The sequence below is a fragment of the Rousettus aegyptiacus genome, unplaced genomic scaffold, assembly GCF_014176215.1.
Source record: "Rousettus aegyptiacus isolate mRouAeg1 unplaced genomic scaffold, mRouAeg1.p scaffold_m13_p_4, whole genome shotgun sequence".
In the NCBI taxonomy this organism is placed as follows: domain Eukaryota; kingdom Metazoa; phylum Chordata; class Mammalia; order Chiroptera; family Pteropodidae; genus Rousettus; species Rousettus aegyptiacus.
Genome location: NW_023416307.1, coordinates 130,548,479 through 130,575,328, shown reverse-complemented (window position 1 = coordinate 130,575,328; position 26,850 = coordinate 130,548,479). Strand labels below are relative to the sequence as shown.

General features: G+C 33.4%; 1 protein-coding gene across 3 annotated transcripts in view; it reads left to right on the top strand.

The window, feature by feature from the left end:
• DNAJC13 (DnaJ heat shock protein family (Hsp40) member C13) overlaps window positions 1-26,850 on the top strand; it is a 108,144-nt gene that overhangs the window by 64,294 nt on the left and 17,000 nt on the right. For all 3 annotated transcript variants that reach the window (XM_016140295.2, XM_016140298.2, XM_016140296.2), the window contains 20 exons: window positions 548-632; window positions 3,419-3,573; window positions 4,086-4,131; window positions 5,944-6,098; window positions 7,270-7,471; window positions 8,410-8,525; window positions 9,066-9,144; window positions 10,585-10,720; window positions 12,839-13,023; window positions 13,450-13,524; window positions 14,450-14,569; window positions 15,795-15,974; window positions 16,657-16,824; window positions 18,675-18,788; window positions 20,105-20,221; window positions 21,319-21,496; window positions 23,220-23,311; window positions 24,921-25,020; window positions 26,218-26,292; window positions 26,515-26,627. In XM_016140295.2, coding sequence (XP_015995781.1) covers window positions 548-632; window positions 3,419-3,573; window positions 4,086-4,131; window positions 5,944-6,098; window positions 7,270-7,471; window positions 8,410-8,525; window positions 9,066-9,144; window positions 10,585-10,720; window positions 12,839-13,023; window positions 13,450-13,524; window positions 14,450-14,569; window positions 15,795-15,974; window positions 16,657-16,824; window positions 18,675-18,788; window positions 20,105-20,221; window positions 21,319-21,496; window positions 23,220-23,311; window positions 24,921-25,020; window positions 26,218-26,292; window positions 26,515-26,627 — 2,491 coding nt within the window. The remainder of the gene's footprint in view (window positions 1-547; window positions 633-3,418; window positions 3,574-4,085; window positions 4,132-5,943; window positions 6,099-7,269; window positions 7,472-8,409; window positions 8,526-9,065; window positions 9,145-10,584; window positions 10,721-12,838; window positions 13,024-13,449; window positions 13,525-14,449; window positions 14,570-15,794; window positions 15,975-16,656; window positions 16,825-18,674; window positions 18,789-20,104; window positions 20,222-21,318; window positions 21,497-23,219; window positions 23,312-24,920; window positions 25,021-26,217; window positions 26,293-26,514; window positions 26,628-26,850) is intronic.

The following is a 26,850-nucleotide window of genomic DNA, read 5'->3' as shown; positions in this document are numbered from 1 at the left end:
CATTTTGTTTTGTTATTATGCTTAAGATATTTTATGATGGAAATTACTGAGAAACTGTCAATTTTATAACACTTAAGACTTTCATGGTTCCCGTTCTCTTAAAAGTCAGATCACACTTAAAACCATGTAATCAGTATTTAGAAACAATGTAGCATTAAAATTAAGGATATACTTGGAAAATACTGAAAGTTGTTAAATTTAAGTTTTAAATTATTTGACAAGCTTAATGTGCCCTTTGGGGTGGGGAGATAACCACTCACAGTGTTGGACAACACCAAGTTTAATCAATTAAATAATAAATAAGAGTCTTTGGCTCTTCTAGGGTACTGTTTTTCAAGGAAATCTTATGGAAGGAAATGAAGTCATATTAAGCAGCCAAATAGATTTAAACCAAAATACCTAATCATGTTCCCAGCTGTATGAGAGCTTAGTCTTCATTAACAAAAAAGTAAGGTAACATGCTTCATGCTTAGTAGAAAGTCATATGCTCTGAACATACAAATTTTAATAAATACATTTAAAATTGACCTTAGAAAGTGTTTTTTAGGGATCAAGATAATGCCATCATTCGGCCTTTACCCAGAGTGAAAAGACTGCTGTCAGACAGCTCTTGCCTTCCCCATATTATCCAGGTGAGTTCTTTTATGTTATCAAATTAGGAACCATATTTTGAAAATCATTTTTCCTTATTTAATTTACTGTGAGCCCCAGCTTAAGTTTTATTATAGTCTATTCCATTTTCAAAAAGCTTGAACCCCAATTACATTTATTTCATTTATTTCTCTTACTCCTAATCGAGTTGATATTCTAAATATACTGTGGAAGATTGTGTATCCAAGAAGCTAAACATGGGAACCCTCTGGACTCCAGAATTATTTTCAAAAAGTTTTACTTAGTATCCATTCTTAAAATCACACCACGGAAAGGTTACACACTCTAGTTTGTGGTGCCGGTTGAGATGGCTAGGAATACTGGGAAACACACCAGCAGGCCACAAATGTGGACATAGTGGGTTGTATCTTACACAATATAGCTGTGTCGTCAGCTTGCCTCAGAGTTTGACTCTTCTCAGTTACAGGTTTTCATGGATAGCAACTAATCCAAAGCACGTAATTGGAATTATGTAACATATATCGTTTCTTTTTTTTCTCATTTTTCTGCTTTTTGAGAATTAAGCTGCCTAAAGTTCAGAGGAGTCAAGTCCCAGTTGGCCAGTGTTTTTCTCTTGTCAGTTAGTGATTCTGTTCTTGATTTTTTAAATATTAACCACACATGGTATGACTTTAAAATATATGCCAGTAATTTGTGTCATTTGTACCTATCATTTGTACATTTGTTTGAAAAAGGAGAAGAGAGTTAGTTTGTATATTTTTATATTCACAGATACATTAATGCCTCTGTAAGTCATTGGTAATAAAAAAGACTGAATACAGTGGCAATGCCCTATCAACTTTTTTTTTTTTTTTTTTTTTTTTTTTTTTTTTTTGCCAGCTTCTGCTTTTTAACTCATTTCTTGTTTAGGAAAAGAAAGTGCAGCTTGCTGCCAGTGTTAATTTAATTTAATTTAATTTTATATAAACACTCTTTGAGGCTGAAGCAAATCTGACTGATTTTCAGTGTGAAAATAAAATATAAAAACTTTTTGGAGTTACTTCTAAATAGAACTTGTCTCTATTCCTAATGTAACCGATGTATACATAAATCAGATTCATCAAATGAGTCTCAAGCTAACAACTGTTCGATAACGATGTTAACATCATGTGTAGGAACGCTGCGTTTCCTAGGATTTGACATTTTCAGTAATTGAGAATTATTATATTTTGAAAATACCACTACTAAAAACAGAATGCTATAAACAGAATGATATAATTTATTTCCAAAGACTATCAATATACTAGAGTAATGCAAAAATAATTTTAAAAAGCGAGATATTTCATGGCAAGCTTTGAGGGTAAGGCCAGGCCTAACCTGATAGTTATCTCTGGGTAAACACTGCAGCCGCAAGCCCCGCAGACGAGTATTCTCAGGGCAAACGGGAAATGGGTTAAACGTACCTGCATTTTGAATTTGTTACTTTTCTGTTGTGGACATTTCCGTTTAGATGCTTAAATGAAAGTACACTATAGTTATTGTTTCTTGTAACCCACTACCAGCCTAGCCTAGAGGACTATGCGAGAGGCATATGTGAGACGGTGCAAGTTTGTTTTCTGTTCTGGACCCTCTCGGCATGTAGATAAATGACCGTGCCTAGAAAATCTACCTCTCCTAAACATTTTTCCAAGCCCTCTGAAATTAAAAGGAAAGAAATAAATGCAAACATTGTTGAATTTCAGGCCAGAAAGGCCTGAATATCTTAGGTCTTCTGGTATAGTCACAATATCAACAAATGTTTTGGGTTTTTGTCTGCTAATTCTTATATTTTTGTTGAAGTGTTTCAAGTCTTGAATTACGGCCAAACTTTAACACTAGGGTGGATCCTGTGTTACAGTATATCAATTTTTCCTTTGCAAATTATGTCATAGTACTAAACAGTCTAAATACCTAGTTGTACAGATAAGACAACAAAACAGAAAAAAATTAAATATTTACTTAAAGACATATAGCTATTTAGTCTTATATCCGAATCTAGGATTTTGACTTCCTAATCTCAGCTAGTACTTAATTCTTGTTATTGTAATTTATTTTTTGCTAGTAGCTTTGGACCCAAAATTGGGGATTCTTTGGAGTAACTGTTTGTAGAAGATTGAAATACTATTTTTATTAAGATAAAACTTGCTAAATTTATTGTGTTTGTTCATAGCAACACTGTATGATTTTTTTATTAGCCCAGATTCATTACTGTTGTCCCAGATAATCCCTTCAGTACTGGCCAGCTCAGATTTCTATAGACCACATCTTTTGGTACTATCTGGTAGTGGTAATTCCTACTGGTATTCAGTTACCCAGTTACCCTCTTGCCTTCTCCCTGTACCTGTAGATCTATTGCTTGCTTAGTGCTATTTCACTGGTAGTGTTCTCTGCTCTTCTCCTTGAGTTCTTAAGTAGCATTTGGGGGATGCTTCACGTCCACTCATCTGAACTTTTTAAAGAGGAGTCCATTCAGGAAGATTTCTGCACAAAAAAACAATTTTAGAATCATGACAAAACATCTTTAGGCAGGTCTGGGCATTTTCTGAACAAGTTCTGATCAAAACTTATTCAGATAATGCATTGAATGTAAAATGAATAATTTTTCAAATATTTTTAGAGTCTGATAACAAGGATATTGAATCTCTTGGGTTTTTGTTTTGTAACTTACTACATATAAGAAACTATAACTTCAGCACACAAAATACATAAACCTAAAATGAATGATGTTAAGTTTTTTATAACCCAATAACAAAAACATTTTTTTTCTTTTTCTTTTTTTCTTTTTTAGCTACTACTGACTTTTGACCCTATCCTTGTTGAGAAGGTTGCTATTTTGTTATACCATGTCATGCAAGATAACCCACAGTTACCTCGTCTTTATCTAAGTGGAGTATTTTTCTTTATCATGATGTATACAGGTTCCAATGTACTTCCTGTTGCTCGGTAAGAACTCTGATAGTCTATTTAAAATTATTATTTGAATTGTACATGGACAGATTGATTTAGTTTGTGTATGTATACATCATTACTTTTATTAAATTTTTCATTATAAAAGCAGTTTAACCATATATCTGAAAATTTGGAAATTAGAAGAATAGGGGAAAAGTTACTCAGTATTACACCGCTTTATCACATCTAACATAAGAATTTTATCTAGTATTTTCATATATATATTTAATGTAACCATCATTCATATTGGACATGCAATTTTACATTTTGCTTTTTCCTTAAAATTGAATATTTTTTCACATTATTACATAACCTTAATATGACAATAATTTTTCTAATTCGTTTAAGTTCTTGTCTTAATTAGAAATTAAACATTTTGGGGCTATGGATTTACAAGTTGCCTTTCATGGCTTTTATTTATACATAGAGACCTCATCTTTAGAAAACTAACGTTATTAAATCTTAATCAGTTCTCCTATCTGATAAGTAATTTTTTTTTTCTCTAGGTTTTTGAAATACACACATACCAAACAGGCTTTCAAGTCAGAGGAGGTAAGCCAGATGAATCCTCTGAATACCTAGTATAGCACTGGGTAAACTACCTTGGCAACAAAATTTCCTGAGCTATGTGTATTTACTAGATTATAAGCACTGGAGGGCAGGTATTGTTTTATTCATCTTTTACATTTCCTTGTGGTACTTTGCAAATAGAAAGTATAAGCTCATATTTTTTAAATGAAAACAAATGTTTCCCATTAGACTTAATATTGTAATTGAAGATGTGAATTATAACCTGACACCACTGTGAATAGAAAACTTCCCTTTGTGTAAAATTTGGATTAGTGATTTTTATAAATAATTCATTATATACCTGGGTTTCATATAGTCAGCTAATATTCAGGAAGACTTTCTTTTTGTTCAAATCCCAAGGTGGCAGAAGTGCTAAGTTTCTTTTTTGAAGCTACTTAGTTTTCTCAAGTGTTATTGCCATTTTAATGAGGAAGAAAAGTAGGAATCCAGAAAAAGATAAGATTTATCCAGGTAGCTTTGACAACCTCCAACTTTGTACATTTGCAGAGGTATTGTCAGCACTTAACTGAAGGGTGTTTCAAATTTTGTTAGGCTTTTCATGGAGCATTAATTTTCAGATTTCATGGAGAGCAGAAGAATAAACCAAAAACACACCACACTATTTAGGAGTTTAACTGAGGAATATTATACCACTTCGATACTAGAGATAGAACAAACTACATATTTTATAGAAGAGCCAGTGAAGCCATAGAAACTAATCTGTCAAATTATAATAAAAAGATGCCCATGACAGTGAAATTTTCACAGCTTTATACAGGTAGAAAATGAGAATATAAGTTTTAAAAATTGCCTCTAATGCTACCATTTAATGTAGCATTAGGCATTTTAACATTCTTTTTTTCTCCTTCTATGCATTTGATATGTAATCTTCTTAAAAAAAATTTATAATATGAGAAACTATGTACATTATTTTACCTCACTATTTTTAATAACCAGCAAAACAGTGTTTGTGTATAACAAAACTCTGGATGCAAGAGTTACCAAATAATAGTATTCTAAAGAGCAGAACAGGCAATTCTTCACCCAAAAGTTTAACAGATAGTGAATTTATAGTTTTTATTAGCACAAAGCCTGAAAATACTCATCATTTTATCTTCCTTTGCACTAAGTGGTGAAACCAAGTCTGGGTTTTTGCCTCCTGTCACTTTGTCATATCCTAGAGGAAGAATAATCCTCAATTTGCCTACAAGGAAATAAGAAAAGTATTTATAGTCTTTAGGATTTTATTTCCATCAGGTAAAGAAATTAGAATTTTAGTATGATTAAGTATGTTATTACCCTGATTCCATTTGACCAGCCAGAGGATATGGAGTTCTTAATACAGTAATTATAATTGCTTATAATAGCAATTCTTCATCTAAATCTTAGGCATACTTTATGAGGACAGACTTTTTGAGATCTCAGTTTTTTGGACTTGTTTTTGAAAACAGAAGCAAGTTCAGGTGTGAACTGCAGCAACAATTGTAACACAGAATAAACGATGTAAATCTTTGCCACATGTCCTAAATAATGTTGGCAGCAGCTGACACCTGAGGAGGTGACGACTGCCGCAGACATGGAGGGCGTTAGTTCCACTTCTGAGCTCATGCTGAGGCAGTTTATACCAGACACCTTCCACTTGCAGTTTGCTATGTTTCTATCTAAATTTCCAAAGCATAAAAGCAATTTGATCTAGTTCTTTTTTTCTTAAAATGTGCGCTAACCCTAATTTATTTATTAGAAAATTGAAAGATAGCTTTAGTATCTCTGACTACATTTTGTTTTGTTTTAAAGTCAAAAGGACAAGATATTTTTCAAAGAAGTATACTTGGACACATCTTACCTGAAGCAATGGTCTGTTACTTAGAAAATTATGAACCTGAAAAGTTTTCTGAGATTTTCCTTGGAGAATTTGATACTCCAGAAGCAATCTGGAGCAGTGAAATGAGGTAAACAGCCAGGTGATTGTTTTTATTTGAGAATCTTTGCCTCTTGCTAAAAGGCAAGTCTGGTTTTGACTCTTAAAAACTGCTTTCACTGGTTGCATAGTCTGAAGCCACAATAGTCATTGGTACCACATCAAGAGACAAGGCCATAAGCTTTTTTCTATTCCATGATTTGATAAATTACTGTGACCTTAATAGAGCTTTATGTAAGGGAAGAGCTTTTTATCACTAGTGCTTCTTAAATCAATTTGTAGAACTGGTAAAATTTTAGGCAATGAAATAATATCTATGTGCGGAATATATAGAGATTGAATCAAGATGCACCTCCTGGGTATTTGGAAATGGAACTGTATTCTGCGAATGAAAAACTATGTCCACATAAAATGGATCCGGCCAGAGGTACTCAAAATCATTTTAAAGTGAGGGCTCCACAGCCAGCACATTTTGACCTTCAGGTAGAGGTTAGAGTTTCTAAAAAATGTCCTTATTATGAGGAGAATACCTGTGGAAATCAAGAAAAAAGAAGCCCAGAAACAGATGTCCACATACAGACAGCCTCTGTTCAGGAAGACTTGGCACTTCATAGTTCCAGTGTCAAGGCTACCCGTTTGTAGAGGACTCTTCAGTTCTCTCAGCTGGATGGCAGTTGACCTTCTGAGTCAGTTTTTCACTCTCCTATGGCTGACTCCACACTCACAATGCCACTTTCTGGTTATCATTTGGCTTTTTTGGTAGGTTAACTGGTAGGCTTGGCATGTGCTATGTACCAATTTGAATATATTCTGTATGACAGTGATATTTTTCATTGGGGACAAGGGTATAGGAATATAAATTTTTTATGTCATATTTTTCTCGAGACTGATTATTATGAGTCTCCCCTCTTAGTAATGTAGCTCCCTGAGTACTGATCAAGTTTCTGCTTGGCTGAGGGCCAGACCCAAGATTGTGGTAAGTTAAATAAAATAAATACCACAGAGTGAGCTTTTTGGGGGTGAGAGCTAATTTGAGCTTTCTAGAATACCCCAAGTAACATTCTTGCAAGTTTTAATTGACACCAATAATTGAGCCACTCTAAAGAAGATCCATGTAATTATGTTGCATGGTTACCTAGCTTAACCTTTTCTTTAAAATCAAATAAGCCCTTTGTAATGTTTGGAGATTTTTGTAATTGCAGGCGCCTCATGATAGAGAAGATCGCTGCCCATCTTGCTGATTTCACACCTCGTCTTCAGAGTAACACAAGAGCACTTTATCAATATTGTCCCATCCCAGTTATCAACTATCCACAACTGGAAAATGAACTATTTTGTAATATTTATTACCTCAAACAACTTTGTGATACACTCCGGTTCCCAGATTGGCCAATTAAAGACCCAGTAAGTCATCAGATTAATTTGCACCTTCTTAAACTATAAAAAAAGCTTCTAATCACTTCTGAGTATTTCTTCCTTTTGTGAGAAGAAAACTACTAGCTTCTTTAAGTATTTCCTTTTACTTAAACACTGTGTAACTCTGAATGTAGTTTAGTATATTTGGGTACATCCCAAACTGAAAGATAATATTTTGAACGGAGTATCAGGAACTTCACAATCTTGATCTTTTGTGACAAAAATGTAACAAACTTAATCTCTTGTATATAGCAGAGTTATATAATAGCTTGGTGGAAGCCTGATTAAGCTCACAGATGCTGGAGTTAGGCAGTGAGGGACCGAGTCTCAGTTTGGCCATTATATAACTTTTAGTACATTGCTTGGCTTCTCTAAGCCTCTGTTATGATAATAGTACCACTACTACTATTAATAGCAGCTATCTCATGTGGTAGTTAGGAAGATTAAGTGAGAATTCACATAAACATAGCATAATTCCTGGCACACGTGAGGCAGTAAGTGTGACTTACTTATTTGTATAGTAATATCTGCTGTCTGCCTGGCCACAGTGCCCTTGGACGTGATCCCTTAACATTTTTTTGAATGTCAGCATACCAAAATTATGTTGGATCATCTTGAGAAGCATGTTACCATATATTACTTGCTTTCTTCCTATAGTGTATTATCTACTAATTTCAAAGTTTTCCATACTTTCTAAACATTTCTTTAACAAATATCACTTAAAAAAATAGAGGAATATTGCGCTGTAACAGATACCTTGCTACCTAACTATTCAACAATGCTAAGGAGGTGATTTCAGAAAGCTGTTATTTGGTGAGCCTAGAGATGACAATTTAAATTAATATAGCATAAAAATGTAATTTTAAAATTATATTCTAAAATAGTTTTATTTTAATAGATATAAATTTTAATCCTCTGTCTTTAAGGTTAAACTTCTAAAAGATACTCTCGATGCCTGGAAGAAGGAAGTAGAAAAAAAGCCACCCATGATGTCAATAGATGATGCTTATGAGGTGCTCAATCTTCCTCAAGGACAGGGACCGTGAGTTATTTTCAGTATTCTCTCTCCTTTCCTCTTGCAGTTTGTGTTATCTATGAGGAGGAGATTTGATAGCATTATGTCTAAGAGACTACATAACAAATGCTTAGGAAAGAATGCAAATTTACTTTATCAGTTATTTTTTATAGTAGAATAGATGTTAGAGAAAAATAATTTAAAAGACATTTTCTTAAGCATTGACTGAATTTGTATATTTTTGGCAAAAATGATTGTTAAAATAATTTAGAATTATGGAGTTCAAAGTGATATTTTTAAAATTAGTTTTAAAAAATTTCTTCTTCAAACCCCAAATATAGTTTTGTAATTGGAAGTGAATGATGACCTTGAATAGGGGAAATTTAGGTTTTATCTTTCATAGGTAAAGATTATATACAAAGAATAATCATAAATCTGTGTTTAATTTGATACCTAATATATAATCATGTACAATAAATGTAAAGTTCTTATGATACCATTTTAGATGATTGTGTATTTTTTTCTTGAATATTACTGTATTCATAAAACAATTTTCCTATTTAATAGTCATGATGAGAGCAAGATTAGAAAAGCTTACTTCAGACTTGCACAAAAGTACCACCCTGATAAGAATCCGGAAGGGAGGGTATGTACTTCTTTTGGAATTTGGGTTTTTGGGTTGACTTCCTTTTTCTCTGTTACTATTTTAGACAGAAAAACAAGAGCTTATCTTCTGTGCCAGTTTCTGTCTCATAATATATGCCCAGTGTATATTTAACTTCTAGCCCATGTGTCCATGTTTTCTGCTTGAATCATTTACCAAAGTGTACCAAAAGGACTGCTCTTGTGACTAGTTACTGAGGGATTTTATTCTCTCTCCTTACCTTTGTCTCTTTGAGAATTAACTCCAATGGGCAATCACATGAATAATCGGAAGTTAGGAATGTGGTTGAATTTAATTTATTTGTAGGTAATGCCATTGCTATCCAGATTGCATTGTGTAATTTATTTTTTTCTAATGATATTCAACTTTGTATCACTCTAACTTGAAAAAGTAGAAACTTTGGTTCATACTTAAAGTCATCTGCCACCAGCCTTCCCTGTCCTGCCTATTCCAGCTTTCTACTGAAATACCAGTGGATATTCATAGAAGATGAAATCAGGTTAAAAAAACAAAACAAAAAAAAAAACAAAAAAAAAAAACCAAAAACCTCTAAAAACTAGAACTGACACTCTATTGCTAGAAACTTGGAGTAATTTCCACTGATTTCAAGTTCATTGTTGTTTTTAGAGACAGAGAATCTTCCTGAATGGGAAGAAAACATTGAAAAGATTCTACTTTTATATATTGAAGACATTTAAGTCAGAAGCCTGGAATGTTTTTGAGAAATTTAGTAATTTAGTTTCATCTGGGAGAAAAGACACTCAGGAAATTTTGAAAGCAGTATTAAATTGTTAGACTTAACCTACCAGATGTTATAATACTCTATAAAGCTACAATAGTAAAATACTGGCACTAAAATCAACATATATTGATCAAGGAACATAATATAGTAGGTTATGAGCATGAATTTAGGAAATAGATCTGGGTGTCTTGGCTGTATCACCAATTCACTTTGTGGCCTTAGGCAAGTAATTTAATATCATCTAACTAATGAGGATAATAATGGTGTACACCTCACATTCTGTTTTGAGAATTAAACAAGATAATATATGTAAAGCACTTAGCATAGTGTCTGCCATGGTGCTCAGTAAACAGCTCTTATCATAATTATTTTTATAACACACTGTCTCTTGTGTAAATGAATTTAATATAAAATTTTGATATAATCCAGTGAAGAAGAAATTTTCAGTAAATGATATTGAGATCATTGAATAGCTATTTGAGGGAAAAATAAGTTTCACCTTAAGGTATACCAGCTAGATTACAGTTGGAATTAATTCCTTAATGTAAAAAAAAAAAAAAAAAAAAAAAACCACAATAATAACAAGAAATTACTGATAAAATACAAACCAGTTGTGTTCTGTTTAAAGTTATGATTTATGATATTCCAAATTAAAAAGTCATTTCTTTGATTACATACAGGATATGTTTGAAAAAGTGAATAAAGCATATGAATTTTTATGTACCAAATCAGCAAAAATAGTGGATGGACCAGATCCAGAGAATATAATTTTAATTCTGAAAACACAGAGTATCCTCTTCAACCGTCATAAAGAAGGTAAGGCATGTGTTCTCAAATTTTAATTTACCTTCTAGCTTATTCTACCATGTAACTTGTTTCTATGCATATTTTAATGGATTTATAATTATTATTGCAAAACTCTCGAAACTGCATTTTAGATAGTTTTAGTTTTGCATTTTAGTAGTTTTCCATAGGAAGACCCAAATGTTATTTGTTTTATATTTTCCACTTAATAGCTATATTTTTCAATATTTTGCATTTCCAACAAGATTTTATTTCCTGAAGGAAATTTTCATTCCGTGGAGGTATTTGGTTAGTTTTTGTGTTTAGTCATTTATCAGCAAACATATTAAATGGCATCTAAAATGGATCTGGAATTTAAGGATTATTCACTATTCTTAATTCACACATGAAAGACTGTGCCTATCATGACTCCAAAAGTCTCTGAAAATTGAAAATGCCAAGAATGTTCTGGTCTTTCAAAAGCAATAGAAACTTTCCGAATGAATGATCATATACTTCCCTTCACACCTCTCATTTCCTGTGGTAGCTTTCAAAACCCTTGGTTTGAAAAACACTGTTACAGATGAAAAAATTGTGATCGCAGAGTACAGGGTTATTCGGAATGTCCAGCATATTTGCAGGGCCATTTGTGGTAGCTCTAATAGTAGCAGCCGGAAAGCTGGGAATATGTTGAAAACTTTTAAGAGTTTATGATAGAGAATTAGGTTCAATATGGCTGGTGTCCATTGGATTGGGAACTGAACTTGGTTTACAGAACAAAGTGGGAGATCCATTCGCTCTGTAGGATGATGTTAGGAAAAAAGAAAGAAAGGACAGTGAGGATTTGAGATAAGCAAGGGGACTGCTGGCTAATTGGAGACAAGTGGAGTTGCAGTTGAAGTATGAATTGGAAGGGACAAGGGGAGATCTAGCAGTTGGGTCATTAGAAAATAGTAATTAATTGATTCACTTTTGCATATGAACTGAACAGAACACCTTTGTAAGCTTTTAGTTATATGGCATTTATCAGAACAAGTTTAAAGACATCTTTTTCAAACCATTGGTTATTTTTTAATGGCTGATAACTCTGTATTAGCCACAAAGTACGGTTGTGGCTCACCACTGGTTTGTTATCAAGGTCAATGTGTTTTTTCAGGCCGTGTTTTCTTCTTCTCCCATGGAATGAGGGGTAGGGCTTATCCCCAGCGAATTCTGGAGTGAGGGACCTGATCTGATAGGACTTTAAATTAATTCACTCTTACTTTCTTTCCATATATATGTATGTATGTGTAAGGACTACTAGGACCAGTTGTAAGGGGCTTTTTTTTTTTTTAAGGCCATTTCCTAAACGAGTTTACTTAAGACAGATTATTGGTCATCCTCAAAAGGCAAAAGTTTTATGCCGATTTCAAATGGGATTAAAGAGGTACTTATAAAATCACAGCCAATTAGCATATTCCTGCTGCCTTTTAGTATTTAAAAAAAAAAAAAGGACAAAAGAACAAAGCAATTGGGCATAAGTACATTTCAGCTTTCACTTTTAAATTTGCTTATCAAAACATGGAACTAGCCAAATACAGTTAATAAATTATATTTTGTATTTCTAGTAACAAATTATATTCAGAATTTTCAAATGTTTATTTTATGATAACTGGTGAAATAGAAAGAAAAGTACACTTGTTATTCAGAAAGTAGAATATTGACATTCATTTATATCAAATATCTTTCACTATGCTTTTCAAAGAGATATGAATATCATGATTGTTGATAGTCTCTGGTGTGTTGGCTATGTCCCACTGTCTTTGCTCAGGGAAAAGTTAGAGATCATACAGACAACATAGAAAGTAGGTACTCTGCAGAGGATCAAAACCACTATACACTAAGTTTAATCTGTCAAAATATTCTTTTATTAGTGGGAACATTTTAGAGAAATTAACCAAACAAGTTTGCTAGAAAAGAAAAGATCCAAGGGGTTTGAGGGTTTTTTTTTTTAAATAAACTAGAATTAGGATACATTTAAGATGTTGAATATTTTATCATTTCTTAAGGCAATATAATTGAACATAATTGTCAAAATTAACTTAAAGCTATAGCATAACCAGTTTTTGTTCTGTTTGTTATTTTTTCAACACTAACCTTTGGTTATTTCAGATTTACAGCCTTATAAATATGCAGGATACCCCATGCTAATTAGGACCATAACAATGGAAACTTCAGATGACCTCCTTTTCTCAAAAGAATCACCACTGTTGCCTGCTGCCGTAGAGCTGGCTTTCCATACTGTCAACTGCTCAGCCCTCAATGCTGAAGAGCTCAGAAGGGAGAATGGAATTGAGGTAACACAGAATGACCTTTGTACTTATCTTCAAGCTAGTTTAGGCATAGTGTATGCCTCTGAATTCACCAAGTGCAGGTACAGTTGATATAGTTTAATTGTTTCCAACAGATGACGATGTTTTATTCCCTATTATCTCAGTACCAAAATTAAAGGTAGAAATGGAGCGTTATCTCATAATGCGAATTGGAGAGTATTGAAGTCAAAATTGGTTAACTTAATATTGCTTACAAAGTAGTTTATTGGGAATGCTTAAAAAGAAACTTCTAAGAGTCTCTTTGTTTATTTGTCTCTTTAACAAGTGTTAATTGAGCAGACATTTATTTACCAGATATCAAAAGGTTATTAATATTTTACTTCTACCAGAAAAGACTCTTCAGACTTTAAGTTAGAATGGAGACTTAATGGCTGACTTTTTTCTCTGCAGGTGTTACAAGAGGCATTTAGTCGCTGTGTGGCTGTCTTAAATCGTTCTAGTAAACCAAGTGACATGTCAGTACAGGTGAGGCTAAAACATATGGTTCCAAGAAAATTGCACTAGACTTGTAGTTCAGGCTTTTAACATCTCTTGGTACCACTTGAGGGCTCATTCAAACATGGATTGCTGAGCTTCCTCTGCCCACAGAGTTTATTGTCTCTGAGATGGGGGCCTGAGAACATGCTTTTTTATCAAATTCCCAGGTGATACTGATGGTCTGTATATCATACTTTAAGAACCACTGCACTACATCACTTGTGATCTGTTGGCTAAAGAATAGTATAATGCCATTTTGCCATTCTTGTTTCACTTATCTTCCACCCCTTTCTCTGATTTCCTTTTCTGCCTCTCTCCCCCATTTGTATTTTAATTGGCTTATTTTCTGTTAGGGTTATAATAGTTGAATTCTTTGATAGAAAATCTGTCAGGAATTCATTAGGTAGCCCTTTGTTTATGCCAACAAAATTTAGACTATACAATAATTTAATATAGGCTTTTTGAGTTTCATCTTCTATTTTGAAGTATAGTACATAAATAAAATTCAGATCCTTTAGTATTAATAAGCTGGACAAAAATACTTTAATCCAGAAGTAAGCAAACTTTTTTTGTAGAAAGCTAGAGAATAAATATTGAGGATTTCAGGCATGCGCGTGCGCGCGCGCATGAGTGTGTGTGTATATGTAAACACCATTCTTAGCTCCCTGGCCATACAAAGACAGGCCATGGTCAATTTGGCCCATGTGCCATAGTGGCCATGGTGTGCCAACCTTGCATCTATAGGAAATCTTAACCAGAAATATTAGCGATTTAATGGAAATATTCTGTTTTATTTTAGAGCATCGTATATACTGTTAAGCATTATTCATGAGTCTCCATGGGTTTGATTCCCGCCGTTTTAAGTAAGGAATGCACCTGTGACTTTTTCTTTGCTCTGTTGTGTTGTCTGCAGGTGTGTGGACATATAAGTAAATGCTATAGTGTAGCTGCTCAGTTCGAAGAATGCCGGGAGAAGATCACAGAAATGCCTGGCATCATCAAGGATCTGTGTCGGGTATTGTATTTTGGCAAGGTAGAGTTCATCTTTAATACTTTCTGAATAGAGTCAACAATGAGTTTTATTATCAAATATCCAGTCTCTAATTTATAAACAAGTTGTTTTCCCAAAATTATTTTTAAGTAAATTATTTGGGTTTTTAACACATTTCCTTTTTGCCCCGAGAATACTTGCCGGTAGCGCTTGTGGCTACAGCATTTACCCCAAAGAATTATACTCCTAACATTATCCCCAGTATTTTCACATTGCTCAAGTATGTCAGTAGTCTTTGGAAACAAATGACACCATTCTATTTATAGCATTCTGTTTTTGTGGTGGCATTTCCATTTACAAAATATAGTAATTGTCAATCGCTGAAAATGTCAAATCCTGGAAAACGTAGCATTCCTACACGTGATGTCAAATAAATGCTGGTAGCAAGCTACACTTTTTTTTTCTAATGGGAAAAGGGTTCAGAGCATTTTTTACAAATGCCTTGCTGTAAATGAAGCTTTGTTCCTAAATTGGCCCACAAAGAATAAGACTGGTGACATATTTAGAGAGAACTGGGTCTCGTCTGAACATTAGAAAAAAGGTGGGGAAGAAAGAAAACTACAAGTAAATCAAATGAAAAGTAAAGGACCAAACGAAACCTCAAACTGAGTCAAGTCACTGCCACATGGGAAAGGCTTTATAAGGATCTGAGAGCTTACTGTTTCCTCTTAATCTAGTAGTTTTACTGAGGGAAAGTCAGAGAGATTTCTTAGATAACTGGGCAGAGTGAGAGCTGTGTTAGAATAGAACAGGATTGGGTTGCTGATCCTGGACTAAAGTATCTAGAAATAAGGGATCTGATGAAAATATTCCTCAACTATGTTTACTTATTGTCCTTAGAACTATTTAGTAAGAATACAAACTGATATAAAGAAGTAAATTTGTTTTCCTGCACTAAAGATACTGATAAACTTAAGTTCACTTGCATGTGAGTTGCTATTAATGCCTCGTCACTATTATTAAAAATTCAAGAAGTGAAACGAAGAAACTGTATTCCCAAGTCTTTGAACACTAGCTCACAGATAGTCTTTGTTTTGTCATAGTTACTTTTAATTCTAGGCTTTAAAGGATAGAGGGTTCAGATTTAAATTGGAAATGAAAATGTAAGAGGAGGTAAACATTTTGCACAGTAAGATAGTTGGCTTGACATACATAAACAACTTCTTTTTAACCCTGTAATTAATTCCATTATTCTTATTCTCTCAAGAGTATTCCACGTGTGGCTGCTCTTGGGGTAGAATGTGTGAGTTCCTTTGCGGTGGATTTCTGGCTACAGACACACCTATTTCAAGCTGGAATTTTGTGGCATCTGCTTGGTTATCTGTTTAATTATGACTACACACTAGAAGAGAGTGGCATTCAGAAAAGTGAAGAGACAAACCAGCAGGTAACTTTAATACTGCTTTAATATTGAATTTGAACCTAAACCATAGGTTAATGTGAAGCAAAGCTCCAGCTATCCAGAACCCCCAACGCATAAACTGTTTTTGAGGTAACTAAATTTATTGCTCTTTAAACCCTCAAACATTTTTATTTTAACTCCTTATGCTGGAAGGATTCAAGGCAAGGGAATTTGCAGTAGCATATCCTGGGCATAACAATCTTTTCTTGATTACTCAGAGTCATCTTTATAATTGCAAAATTATGGTTGTGTAACAGGGAAATAAAATGATACTATTGGGACTAGCTCCCTTGAACACTGAGTACCTACCTGATTCTTACAGGTATTTTTTCTCTCCTTTCCTATTCACCATCATTTATTACATCGTTAGCATGTGCCCCAGCAGTCAAATTTACTTATGTGTCCACTATTCCCAAATGTGCTTCTACCAGTTATCTACAAGATTTTGTATTGTCGTAAATGCGAACATAGATTCTGATGGTCTTTTGTGTAAATAAAAGAATAAGCTCTAATGCATAAACTCTTTGACATCAGTTTTGGGGACTTGTATTTTTTTGTATGTTTGCTCTCAGTTCCTGAAATATGTTACATATAGTTTGATTCCATAAAGTTACTGTGTTATTTATAGAAGATAATAGAACTACTTCGATGTCTTAATTTTTAACAGGAAGTAGCCAACAGCCTTGCCAAACTGAGTGTCCATGCTCTCAGTCGCCTTGGAGGGTATCTGCCAGAAGAACAAGCAACCCCGGAAAATCCAACCATAAGGAAAAGTTTAGCAGGCATGCTGACACCTTATGTTGCTAGAAAACTTGCTGTGGTTAGTGCTACTGAGGTACGTGATTCAGAGGTAGCCTGAGTTTTGATGAATAGTGCAAGATCCTTTATATATCACAAGGGCATAACGCTGATTGCTGTAGGAAACCTAAAAATTGAAAATGTTCATATGCTTGTTCTCTCAACTAAGAAATTCAGTTAATTTGGATTGATGCTAATGATATCATCTCTATAAGTCTAGTCTTTCTATAGGGTAAATTAATTTCATGTTTCTCAGTTATGGAGCCCTCCATAATTCTTGCCAACCTTGAGTCACGAAGGGTCAGGATAAGAGAGTGAACTTGGAATGGTGTTTCATAATGGCTAGACTACTGGGAGTCAGGAGACCTGTATTTTTAGCTGACTTTTATAAGCTATAACTTATTGAGATTTAGGTTTGAAATCCTAAAAGTAAATACACATGCACATACGTATGCATTCATGACAAAAGTAGGTATGTATGACCTTGGTAGTTCTCGCAACATCTAAGGTCTCTGTCGTGAGGATCACTGGCAAACAATGTAATAATGTAGCATTAGAGAATTAACCTGTAGAAATCCATTAAATAGAATATTGTGAAGCCTTAAATTCTAAAGGTACATTTAAAGACATGTTTCAAATGAAAAGGCTAACTCCCATTTTTGGCATTAAAAAAATGAAAGGGTAGATAGATCTGTACCAATGTTAACTGTAGTTATCCATGAATTGTAGAATTATAGGCTATTTTTATATTATTTTGTGTTCTATAATGATTATCTAATACTTTTATATGGAAAAAAATCCTCAGAGTTCTAAAGGTAAAATACTTTAAAATTTATATAGCTTATTTGTTTTTTAATCCAATCTGATTAAGTCTGAGTTTTAGTACAGAAACTGTTTTTTAGTGCCCCTGAGTAAGAGGGAAGAGCTTTAGATGTCACTCATACTCTTTGTTCTTTTCCTGGACTTTGTTTACAAATATGATGGGTTTTTCTGACTGAAAACATTCCAGAAATACTAGTAAGTTGTTGATTACTGCAAAGAAAAAAGCATTTCAAAATTTTATCATGTATCCATCTGGATTTAATAAAATGCTTATTTTAAACTGCTAGTTATCAAAGTTTTACAGTTTTTCTAAAGATATATTTTAGTCATTTTACTTAATTAGTAGTTAATGTTTTGAAAACAAAGGTTGGATGTCTTTGCATGGAGGTAATACCGTGCTGCTTTCCTCCTGGCATGGCGCTCTGTACATATAGGTAAGAAAATTTTACTAAAACAGATAAAAGAGAATCAAATATCTAAGTTCATTTACAGTGGAGGACAGCTAAACAAAAAGAAAGCACACTCGACAGCTCAGCAGTCAGAAGTTGTGTCTGCAGAACTATTTTATGCAGCTTTGAGTCAGGGCTTGGCCAAGAAAATCTAAACTGACTTTGCCCATAAATTTTTTTTCCTTTCCTAAGTGTATGCTTCATAAAGGCTTAGATTTTGTTTTCAAATATATGTATATAAAGGCAGTATGAAATGCTTTTTTAAGCTTATATTCACCGAGTGTTCATTAAATACTATAACACAAAACAATGTATAATTTCATCAAAGCAGAGCCGATGTTAAGAATGTGAGGTCAGACAGACTTGATTTTGAATCCCAATTTTACCACTTAAGGATTGTGAGACTTGGGGCAAATAATTCTCTTTCTCAGCCTTAATTTTTCTCATCTGAATAATGGATACTATTAATAAGCTTTTTAGAATTCTTCAGATCCTTATAACTGGGCTCCATTTTACTCAAGGTACCCATTACAAAATGTAATAGACCATTTTAATAAATTAAAACCCTCAATATTATTTTTTTCCTAATTGTTACAAAACATATTCTCTCTCTTAGATTTTGAAGATGCTTAACAGCAACACAGAGAACCCCTATTTGATATGGAACAATTGTACAAGGGCAGAACTACTTGAATTTCTTGAATCTCAACAAGAAAACATGATTAAAAAAGTACGTTATTGTTTTATAAATTTCTTGGGTAACTTACTTTAATGGAATCTCTGGAAATATAACTTAGTAGTGACAAAACAGAAGCCCATTGTTTCTTCATTTGGTGTAGTCAAGCCTATATCATAACTTTTTACTACCTAATATTTGGCCCATTTAAGAACAGTGTTACTGTATTTAATAATACATTAGAATTTTTTGTTGTTTTTGTTACCACTTGCATATAGCTATTTTCTATTATAACCAGTTTTTGTACCCAGAAACCCTGTTTTAATTGTTCTTTTCAGCCTCTGTTCCCAGTAAAATAAAATTGCCTTTTGGTATCAAAATTGTATAATTTCTCTTATCCTGCCACCTTCCAATGGAGAAGCTAGTAAGCCACAGAAAAGAAAAAAAAAGAGTATGAGAGATAAGGAGAAGGCCCGGATAATACATACACTAGAATGGTTGGGTCTTGGAGGCTTAGAAGATAATTGTGCTTACGAGTTTGGAAGTTATTAAAGCATAATCATCAGTTATGTACTGAATCATTCAAAATTGGTTTTGAACTCATTTTATAATAAGTCATCCAGAACTGTTTAGATAGAAGGTTTGAGAATTGCAGAACTAGGGAGAACAAGTTTTGCATTTCTATACATCTTTTATTTTATCAGAAGAGACATAATATCTTTCTTTAGCACTTTTCAATTTATTATATACTTTTATTATTTCAGTCCAACCTAAATTCTGTGCGATTTCAACCTAAATCTTCATTGGGACTATTTTTCTCCTATTATTCTTTTCTTTTTCCCTTTTCTTAAGTGGAAACTTTTCTTGATTTGTCAACCTACATAATATTATTATGTCTTTTTTTTTTTTTTAACTCAGAAACCCTGTTTTCCAGCCCCTTCATTTAATGTATTACTTTTTGAAACCAGTGCAAATGTATTCATTTCTTAATTCTATCACTTTACATCTGGCTAGGCCAAATGTCTGCTAAGTGGAGTGAGAAGAGCCAAATGTCACACTTGCTTTATGAACACAAGCTATAAGATACTTCATTGGCTGACTTCTGTGAGCTTTTGAAATTTTAAAATGAGTTATAATACTAATCTTTGGACTAGAAAGTAACAACTCTGTGCCTGTTCTAGAATCCATATTACTGGCTCTGAACATAAGTTGCAGCAAATGCTTTATGTGTATCCCAGCACATTTTTCCTTTCTGGAAAATGAATGGTTCTTTTAAGTTATTTATCTGTTGTTAGGCTAAATGTGGATAGATTTATAAGCCAGACACTGATGAATCTGATTCATATCTAACAGTCTATTTTTTTTTTAAGGGTGATTGTGATAAAACTTATGGATCAGAATTTGTCTATAGTGATCATGCCAAAGAACTTATTGTAGGCGAGATTTTTGTGAGAGTGTATAATGAAGTCCCTACTTTCCAGCTAGAGGTAAGTGTTCTACTTTTAGTTTTGCCTGGTGCTTTTGTTCATTTGTCACTGAAAGTTCTTGGTTTATTCACACTGTACATCAAAGTAATACCTGCTCTTTCTTTACCAAATGCTTTATACAAGCCTGGGTTTTTGATGGAATACCATCGATAATTTATAAGCCTCTTTATTTTGAATGTCGAAGAATTAAATTTTCTGGATTTAAGAATAAGATGTTGTTTCTTGCCCAGCTGTTCCTCTTGTTATGTATAATACTACCTCACTGTGTCATTTATATGTGCCTTCAACTTACTAGTCTTTAATGGAAGTACAAGGCCATTTATATACTCAGCTCCCTCATATCACATAACAGATCACCAGTCAGAAGTTCTTCTCTGGCCAATTATTAGATGAAAATAAGAAAATGCAGTGGAGATACAAAGATTTTTAGTTGCTTGTGATCATACCAGCTCACCTCTTATAGTGATCTCTAGTCACTTCCAGGAGCAAACGAGGAGCTTCTTTTTCTTCTTAGTGCTTGGGGCTCATGTATGAATTTTTTTGTCATAGGTTTTTTTTGGAGGGCATGATTGATTTATAAGGAAGGAAGAAGTGGAGCTTTGTTTTATTTAGAGTTTGTTCTTGGAAAACGAGGGATTTATTAAACTTTAATGTATATTATTTATCACAGAATAATATATATAAATAGCTGTTAGCAGAATTAGTTCAGTGATTTGTGAAGTTTCTTTGAAAACTGTCTTTTGAATTTATATTCTAAATATATATAACTTTTAAATATAAAAATATAACCAAATTATAGAAGTTACATATCATACTATCAATTACTTTTATTGGTAAAGGAAAGAGATACTCTAATCTCAGCTGTTAAATTTAAGTACTGATGGGAGTATTCAGATCTCTTATGTCCTGGGACAAAAAATGTTGAGAAACTCTTTATAATGCAACTGCGTTTTGTACCCTGCCCTTTGATCCATAGATGTATTCATGTGGATGTATAATTTAATCACTTTCATAGCTTGAAGTTTTTGTTCTGTTATTTTGCTTTGGAGTCTTTGTTACAGATCATTTGTATTAAAGTATATTCCCACTCAATTTAGGTTCCAAAAGCGTTTGCTGCGAGTCTGTTGGATTACATAGGCTCCCAGGCCCAGTACCTCCACACATTCATGGCTATTACACATGCTGCAAAAGTGGAGTCAGAGCAACACGGAGACCGCTTGCCAAGAGTGGAAATGGCTTTGGAGGCTCTGAGAAATGTCATAAAATATAATACAGGTAGGTGTGTGACTATACCCTTGATTAGTAAGACACTCAAAATAGAAGGGCCCTGAAAATTCCAGTTCTGTTTTATCAGGGAAACCCAGGGAAAATTACTTGGTTATAATGCTATATTTGGTATAACATTATGAGGAAATGACCCTATAATATTTTTACCTATAAATAGTAGGCTGGAAAGAGAGGTCAAGGCACCATGTTTATAAGAGTCTTAGTGAGTTGAAAAGGCAGAATAACTTCATAGTGTAAAATTTCAAATTGATGATATAAGTTGATATACTCAGTATGAGTGCTTAAATTAAATTTATTTATTAGGTGATCTAATTTTTGCCTCTGGTCCCTAACACAATGCTATGTGTATATGGCCACTCATAATTTTGAAAAACTGCCTGAGGTTTCTGGTGTATAAAATTTGAAATAATATAAAGGTGAGAATTTTCATTCTTAAACATCTTTAAGAGGATATTTGCAAAAACATCATCACTCTTGCCTGACTCTAGGGAGACAGATGAGTGAAAATCTGAATACTTTCAATTCTAGCTTTGATAACATACAGAATATAAAACCTAAAATATTTTTAATATTGTGTTTCAGGTACTTTTTTGCTTTTTTCTATATATACTTTGGTACTATTAAAATTCTGACATTTTGCTTATTGCCAACAAATTATTAAAACAACAGTAATTAAATGTTAGGAAAAATAGTCATTCCCAAGGTATACACTGATATGTTATTAAATGCTGTTTTATAAAATCTGAAGAAAACTTCACTTTTTATTGTTTGGAGTCAGCATAGTAAAACATTATTGGTCATGTATTAGCTACAAAGAAATTGCAGCAAAGCAGGCTATTGATTTGGAACTTATAAAAACTGAGGAAAGGCTTGCATAGAAATTTTATTTTGATAGCATCTGTAAAGTTCATGTGTCAGAATCATATGCTCACTTGTAATTTAGAAGGACGATTTATGAATCATTGATAAATTTATGATAATTCTTAACTGTTAAGAAGTGGTTTGAAAATGAATTTAACACCAGCCTGTTTAAAGAATAATTTCAGATTTTTTAAAATGAGGGATCATAGTGAATTATTGTGCCTCCAAAGATTATAAATTACACTGTGTTTTACTACCATGTAACAAAAGGAAAAATGCACAGAACAAAACCTAAACATTAAGTGTTTTTGTTTTATTAAATGGTAGTAAATATATGAGATTGCGGTATGAGGTGGGTAGGAATGAGATACCACTCAATTTTAGGTGTTGTCACAAGAAACTCTTTAATGTGCATAGCAGTTTTTTTGTTCGTAATGTAGTCCTCAAGTGGCAGGTTTCTAAGTTAGTCTTAATTAAAAGCCAAATGATGTCACTTAGTCCCAAAATATCATTAGGCTGAGAAGGGTAGCTCTAAGGTCTAGAGATAGAGAGTAAAATTACAACCTTAAACCTTTATTTTTGAATTGTATTTGGATTGTGTATTTGATAAATTTCTTGTTTTTAATGTGAGGCTAGAAGTGGGGATGAAAATGAAAACAAAACAAATACAAGAAACTGAAATGGCTTATTTTTGCCTTTTAAGATTTACTGCTACTCACCTCATGTCACAAATGTTGAGAAAACGTTATCAGAGACTTAAAATGGACAGTAAACAGTGTGTATTAGTTTTCTGAAGGTTTGTAATTTAAACATTTTTTGGACATAAAATATATTTATTTTTATTTCCTAGGCTCTGAAAGTGAATGTATTGGGCACTTTAAATTAATATTTTCTCTTCTGCGAGTCCATGGAGCTGGTCAGGTGCAGCAATTGGCTTTGGAGGTAAAAGAACATTGTACTAAAGCATGTCCTACTATTACTATATGTGGTTTGAGCTTTGATTAATCACCATCTGAAGCCGAATGGAGGTTTACATGTGGTTTTTTGCATTTTGTCTATTAAACCAGGTGAATATGTTTTTAAAATTTGAATAAATTATGCTCATTTTCTAGAGCTAATGTTACACAGTGTTGTTCAAGGGCATTTCCTCTGTAATCATTGTCTGTTATGCATTAGAAGTTGGGGTGCATTGTATATTGTCAATGTGTGGTGTGGGTTAAGAAATGGGCTAAGAATAAAAAGAAAACAAACAAAAAAAAACATTAAACAAAGGGCTTTACTACAGAAGCTTGGAAACCACAGATCAATAAGAAAAAGAGTTACTGTTTCTCAATCTCTCAGTGTCCCTACAGAGAGAACTTTGAGACCAGGACACTCTGTTGGCTACACAGAGTTTGCGTTCCAGAGGAAGGACCTTACCCCTTCCCTCAGTGGCTCTCCCTTCTAATGTGTTTTTCGTTTTGTCTAGCACAAAAGCAACCTTTGTAGTGAGGGTTGCAGATAGACAACAGCTTCCCAGAACCTATACGCCTTAGAGATTCTAGAGAAATTGGAGGCCCCTCGTTCAGGAGAGTGAAGGTTTCATGGGAAGCTGTTTGGGTAGAGCCTTTTTTTCTGGAAGAGGCAGGAAGTTCCTGGTCACGCAGATCCTTGTCCAGGCAACCCAGAGTGAGCTTCCAGGACCATTTTTCAGACAATCTTGTTCAGTGTAACACAATTTAAAGAACACCAAATTCAACCCTACAGTAGCAGATTAATCAATGGTTTATGAATGATTTGTTTAACATATCCTTAGATTACATTTTGGTTTAAAAGAGGTTTTTAATAATAAAGGTTAAATTGGTCAAAATACTTAAACGTGTTCTCGACTTAATTCTTTTGAGTACCTTGTAACTTTCTAAATATTATTAAATCTAGAATATGTTGCTTTGAGGTTCTGACAATGCGGTTCAAGTGACATTGATCTTTAGATGTATACTATAAAAGTTAGACTTAAGAGGCCATCCTCTTTGAAAAAAAAGAATGCCTATTTCTTTATAATGCAAAGATAGACTCAGCCTCTTGTGCTGGGCCTTGAAGACATTTGCTTTCTCCCTCTAAAAACAAAATGAAAGTCTCAGTAGTGAGGATCATTATCTTCCAAACTATCTCCCTCCCCAAATCTATAGCTGGAAAACACTACCATCTATGCCATAGTTCTGGAGCATGTAGGATTGAAGGTTTCTTAAAAGACTAAAGATTGTGAACTTGTCTTAAAATATTCGTTAGATCATTATATTTAATTCATAGCTCTAAATAATAGGAAACTAATGTACATAATATATATAACCGTTAACATTTTTTATTCTCAAAAGATCAAATAATAAAGCCAATCTTTTAAAATTAAACTTTTCTTTAAAAATTAAATATTCTGTCTTCAAAGCGTTTTTCTCACTTTGGTGAAGCCTCTAATTTATTTAGGTCTGACTAGTTCAACTCAATTAATTTAGGTTTTTTATTATTATTTATTATTATTTCCAAAACTTTTAATATCCTATTAATTAACTTTCAGGTTGTTAATATAGTGACATCTAACCAAGACTGTGTCAACAATATTGCTGAATCGATGGTTTTGTCCAACTTATTGGCTCTTCTGCATTCATTGCCATCAAGTATGTATATTCGCAAACGGAATTTTGGAAACCACAGCACAGCCAGTTCATAGAGGGGTGCAGTTATAGATAAAACAAAACCTCTGATATAAAGTTATCCATGTTTAGTTTTGGAATATTTAAGTGGTACTCTTTATATTAGAATTATCTTCCTCATTATGCTTTACATAAATTACTAAAATTATTTTTCATGTCCCATATCAAAAGTTGAAATTTGGAGGTGAGAGAGGTCCAAAAGCAAAGGAAAAGAACCGAAGATTTTCAGTTTGCTGAATATAAACTACACATGACTAATTGAGGAGTCACTAATATTCCATGGTTTGTAAAAAAAAAAAAAAAAAAAAAATTGGATGATAGGAAAAAATGCTTAAGATGAAAATTTTCCTGTGTTCAGCTTATAGTTCAATTCTGCATTATTTGTCCTTTACTGATTTGGTGCTGATAGAGACTATTGCCACCAAGATGAGGTCAGTTTAAAAAAAAATACCAACTTGATTTCTAGAGTACAGCCTGCACTAATAGTATCATGGCTCTTTAGGAATTGTCTTTTGAAGATTTATTCTCCTGCATGTTAATTTAGCCCACTCCAGCTAACAAGCCTTTGTTATTGTTTTAGTCTCAGCCTAATACTTGGTAGCCTCTACTCTCTTTGGAACTCTTTACCTCTCTGGTCACCTGTCTGTCATTGCCATTTGAGTCTAGAAGAATAAAGTCCAATAGCCCAGTATACTTGATGACAAGGAATGGGAGGGGCACAGACTATGTCCAGAAGGATGCTGTTATGTCTTAGATTGGAACTATGTCTTGCAATTATTACTTCCTGCTCATTTCTCTAAGATAATAGCACCAGAAAAAATCTTAGATACCTTATCAGGGTGTCATCAGGTATTAGGAGGTGAGAAGATTTTGTTTATCCACTGAACAAGGAGGTAGGAAGACAGCATAGCATATGGACTTTGGAGTCAGACAGACCTCTATGTAAAACTCAGCTATACCACTTATTGGGTGTGAAACCTTGGACTGGTTAAATTGGGCCTCAACTTCCTCATTTATAATAAGGCAATAATAATGTCTGTCTCACAGGTTATTGTGAAGTTTTAAGTATCACCCTATTTAGAGCACCTAGTTCAGTGCCTGGCACAGAGCTAATGTAAGCTTACCGATGGTGCACTCCTTGAAATGTCTTTTCCTCTGTAGGTCGTCAGCTTGTTCTGGAAACTCTTTATGCTTTGACATCAAGTACAAAAATAATCAAAGAAGCAATGGCAAAAGGTAATGTATGGAGTGCTTTCTCATCTAGTTATGCTCAATAATGATGAGGTTTATTTGAGCTGTTTCGTATAATCTGTAAACTAGAAAAATTCTTAGGAAAGCTTTCAGTTTTAAAAAAATGAATTGCATTGAGTTGAACTAAGGTTAAAAATGAAGTCCATTGATTAGAAAAGTTATATTCTTTATGTATAGTGTAAACACTAATTCTGTTTTCTTTCATAGGAGCTTTGATTTATTTACTAGATATGTTCTGCAATTCAACACATCCACAAGTTCGAGCCCAAACAGCAGAACTTTTTGCTAAAATGACAGCAGACAAACTAATAGGTCCAAAGGTGAGCACAAAATAGTTTTTTAGAAATTAATTATTAAAGCTATTACTTTGATTTGATTTCATGCAGTTCACCAAAGTCCGAGAAGGTAAGGATAAGGAAATGATGTGAAGTGAAAGTTGGAAGATTTACATACCCGAAATTATTCCTGTATATTACCAGTTTGAAAAAAAATTATCGTCAGGGAAGCCTGCACTGGATTTGAGAAGATTTAAGAGAATATTTG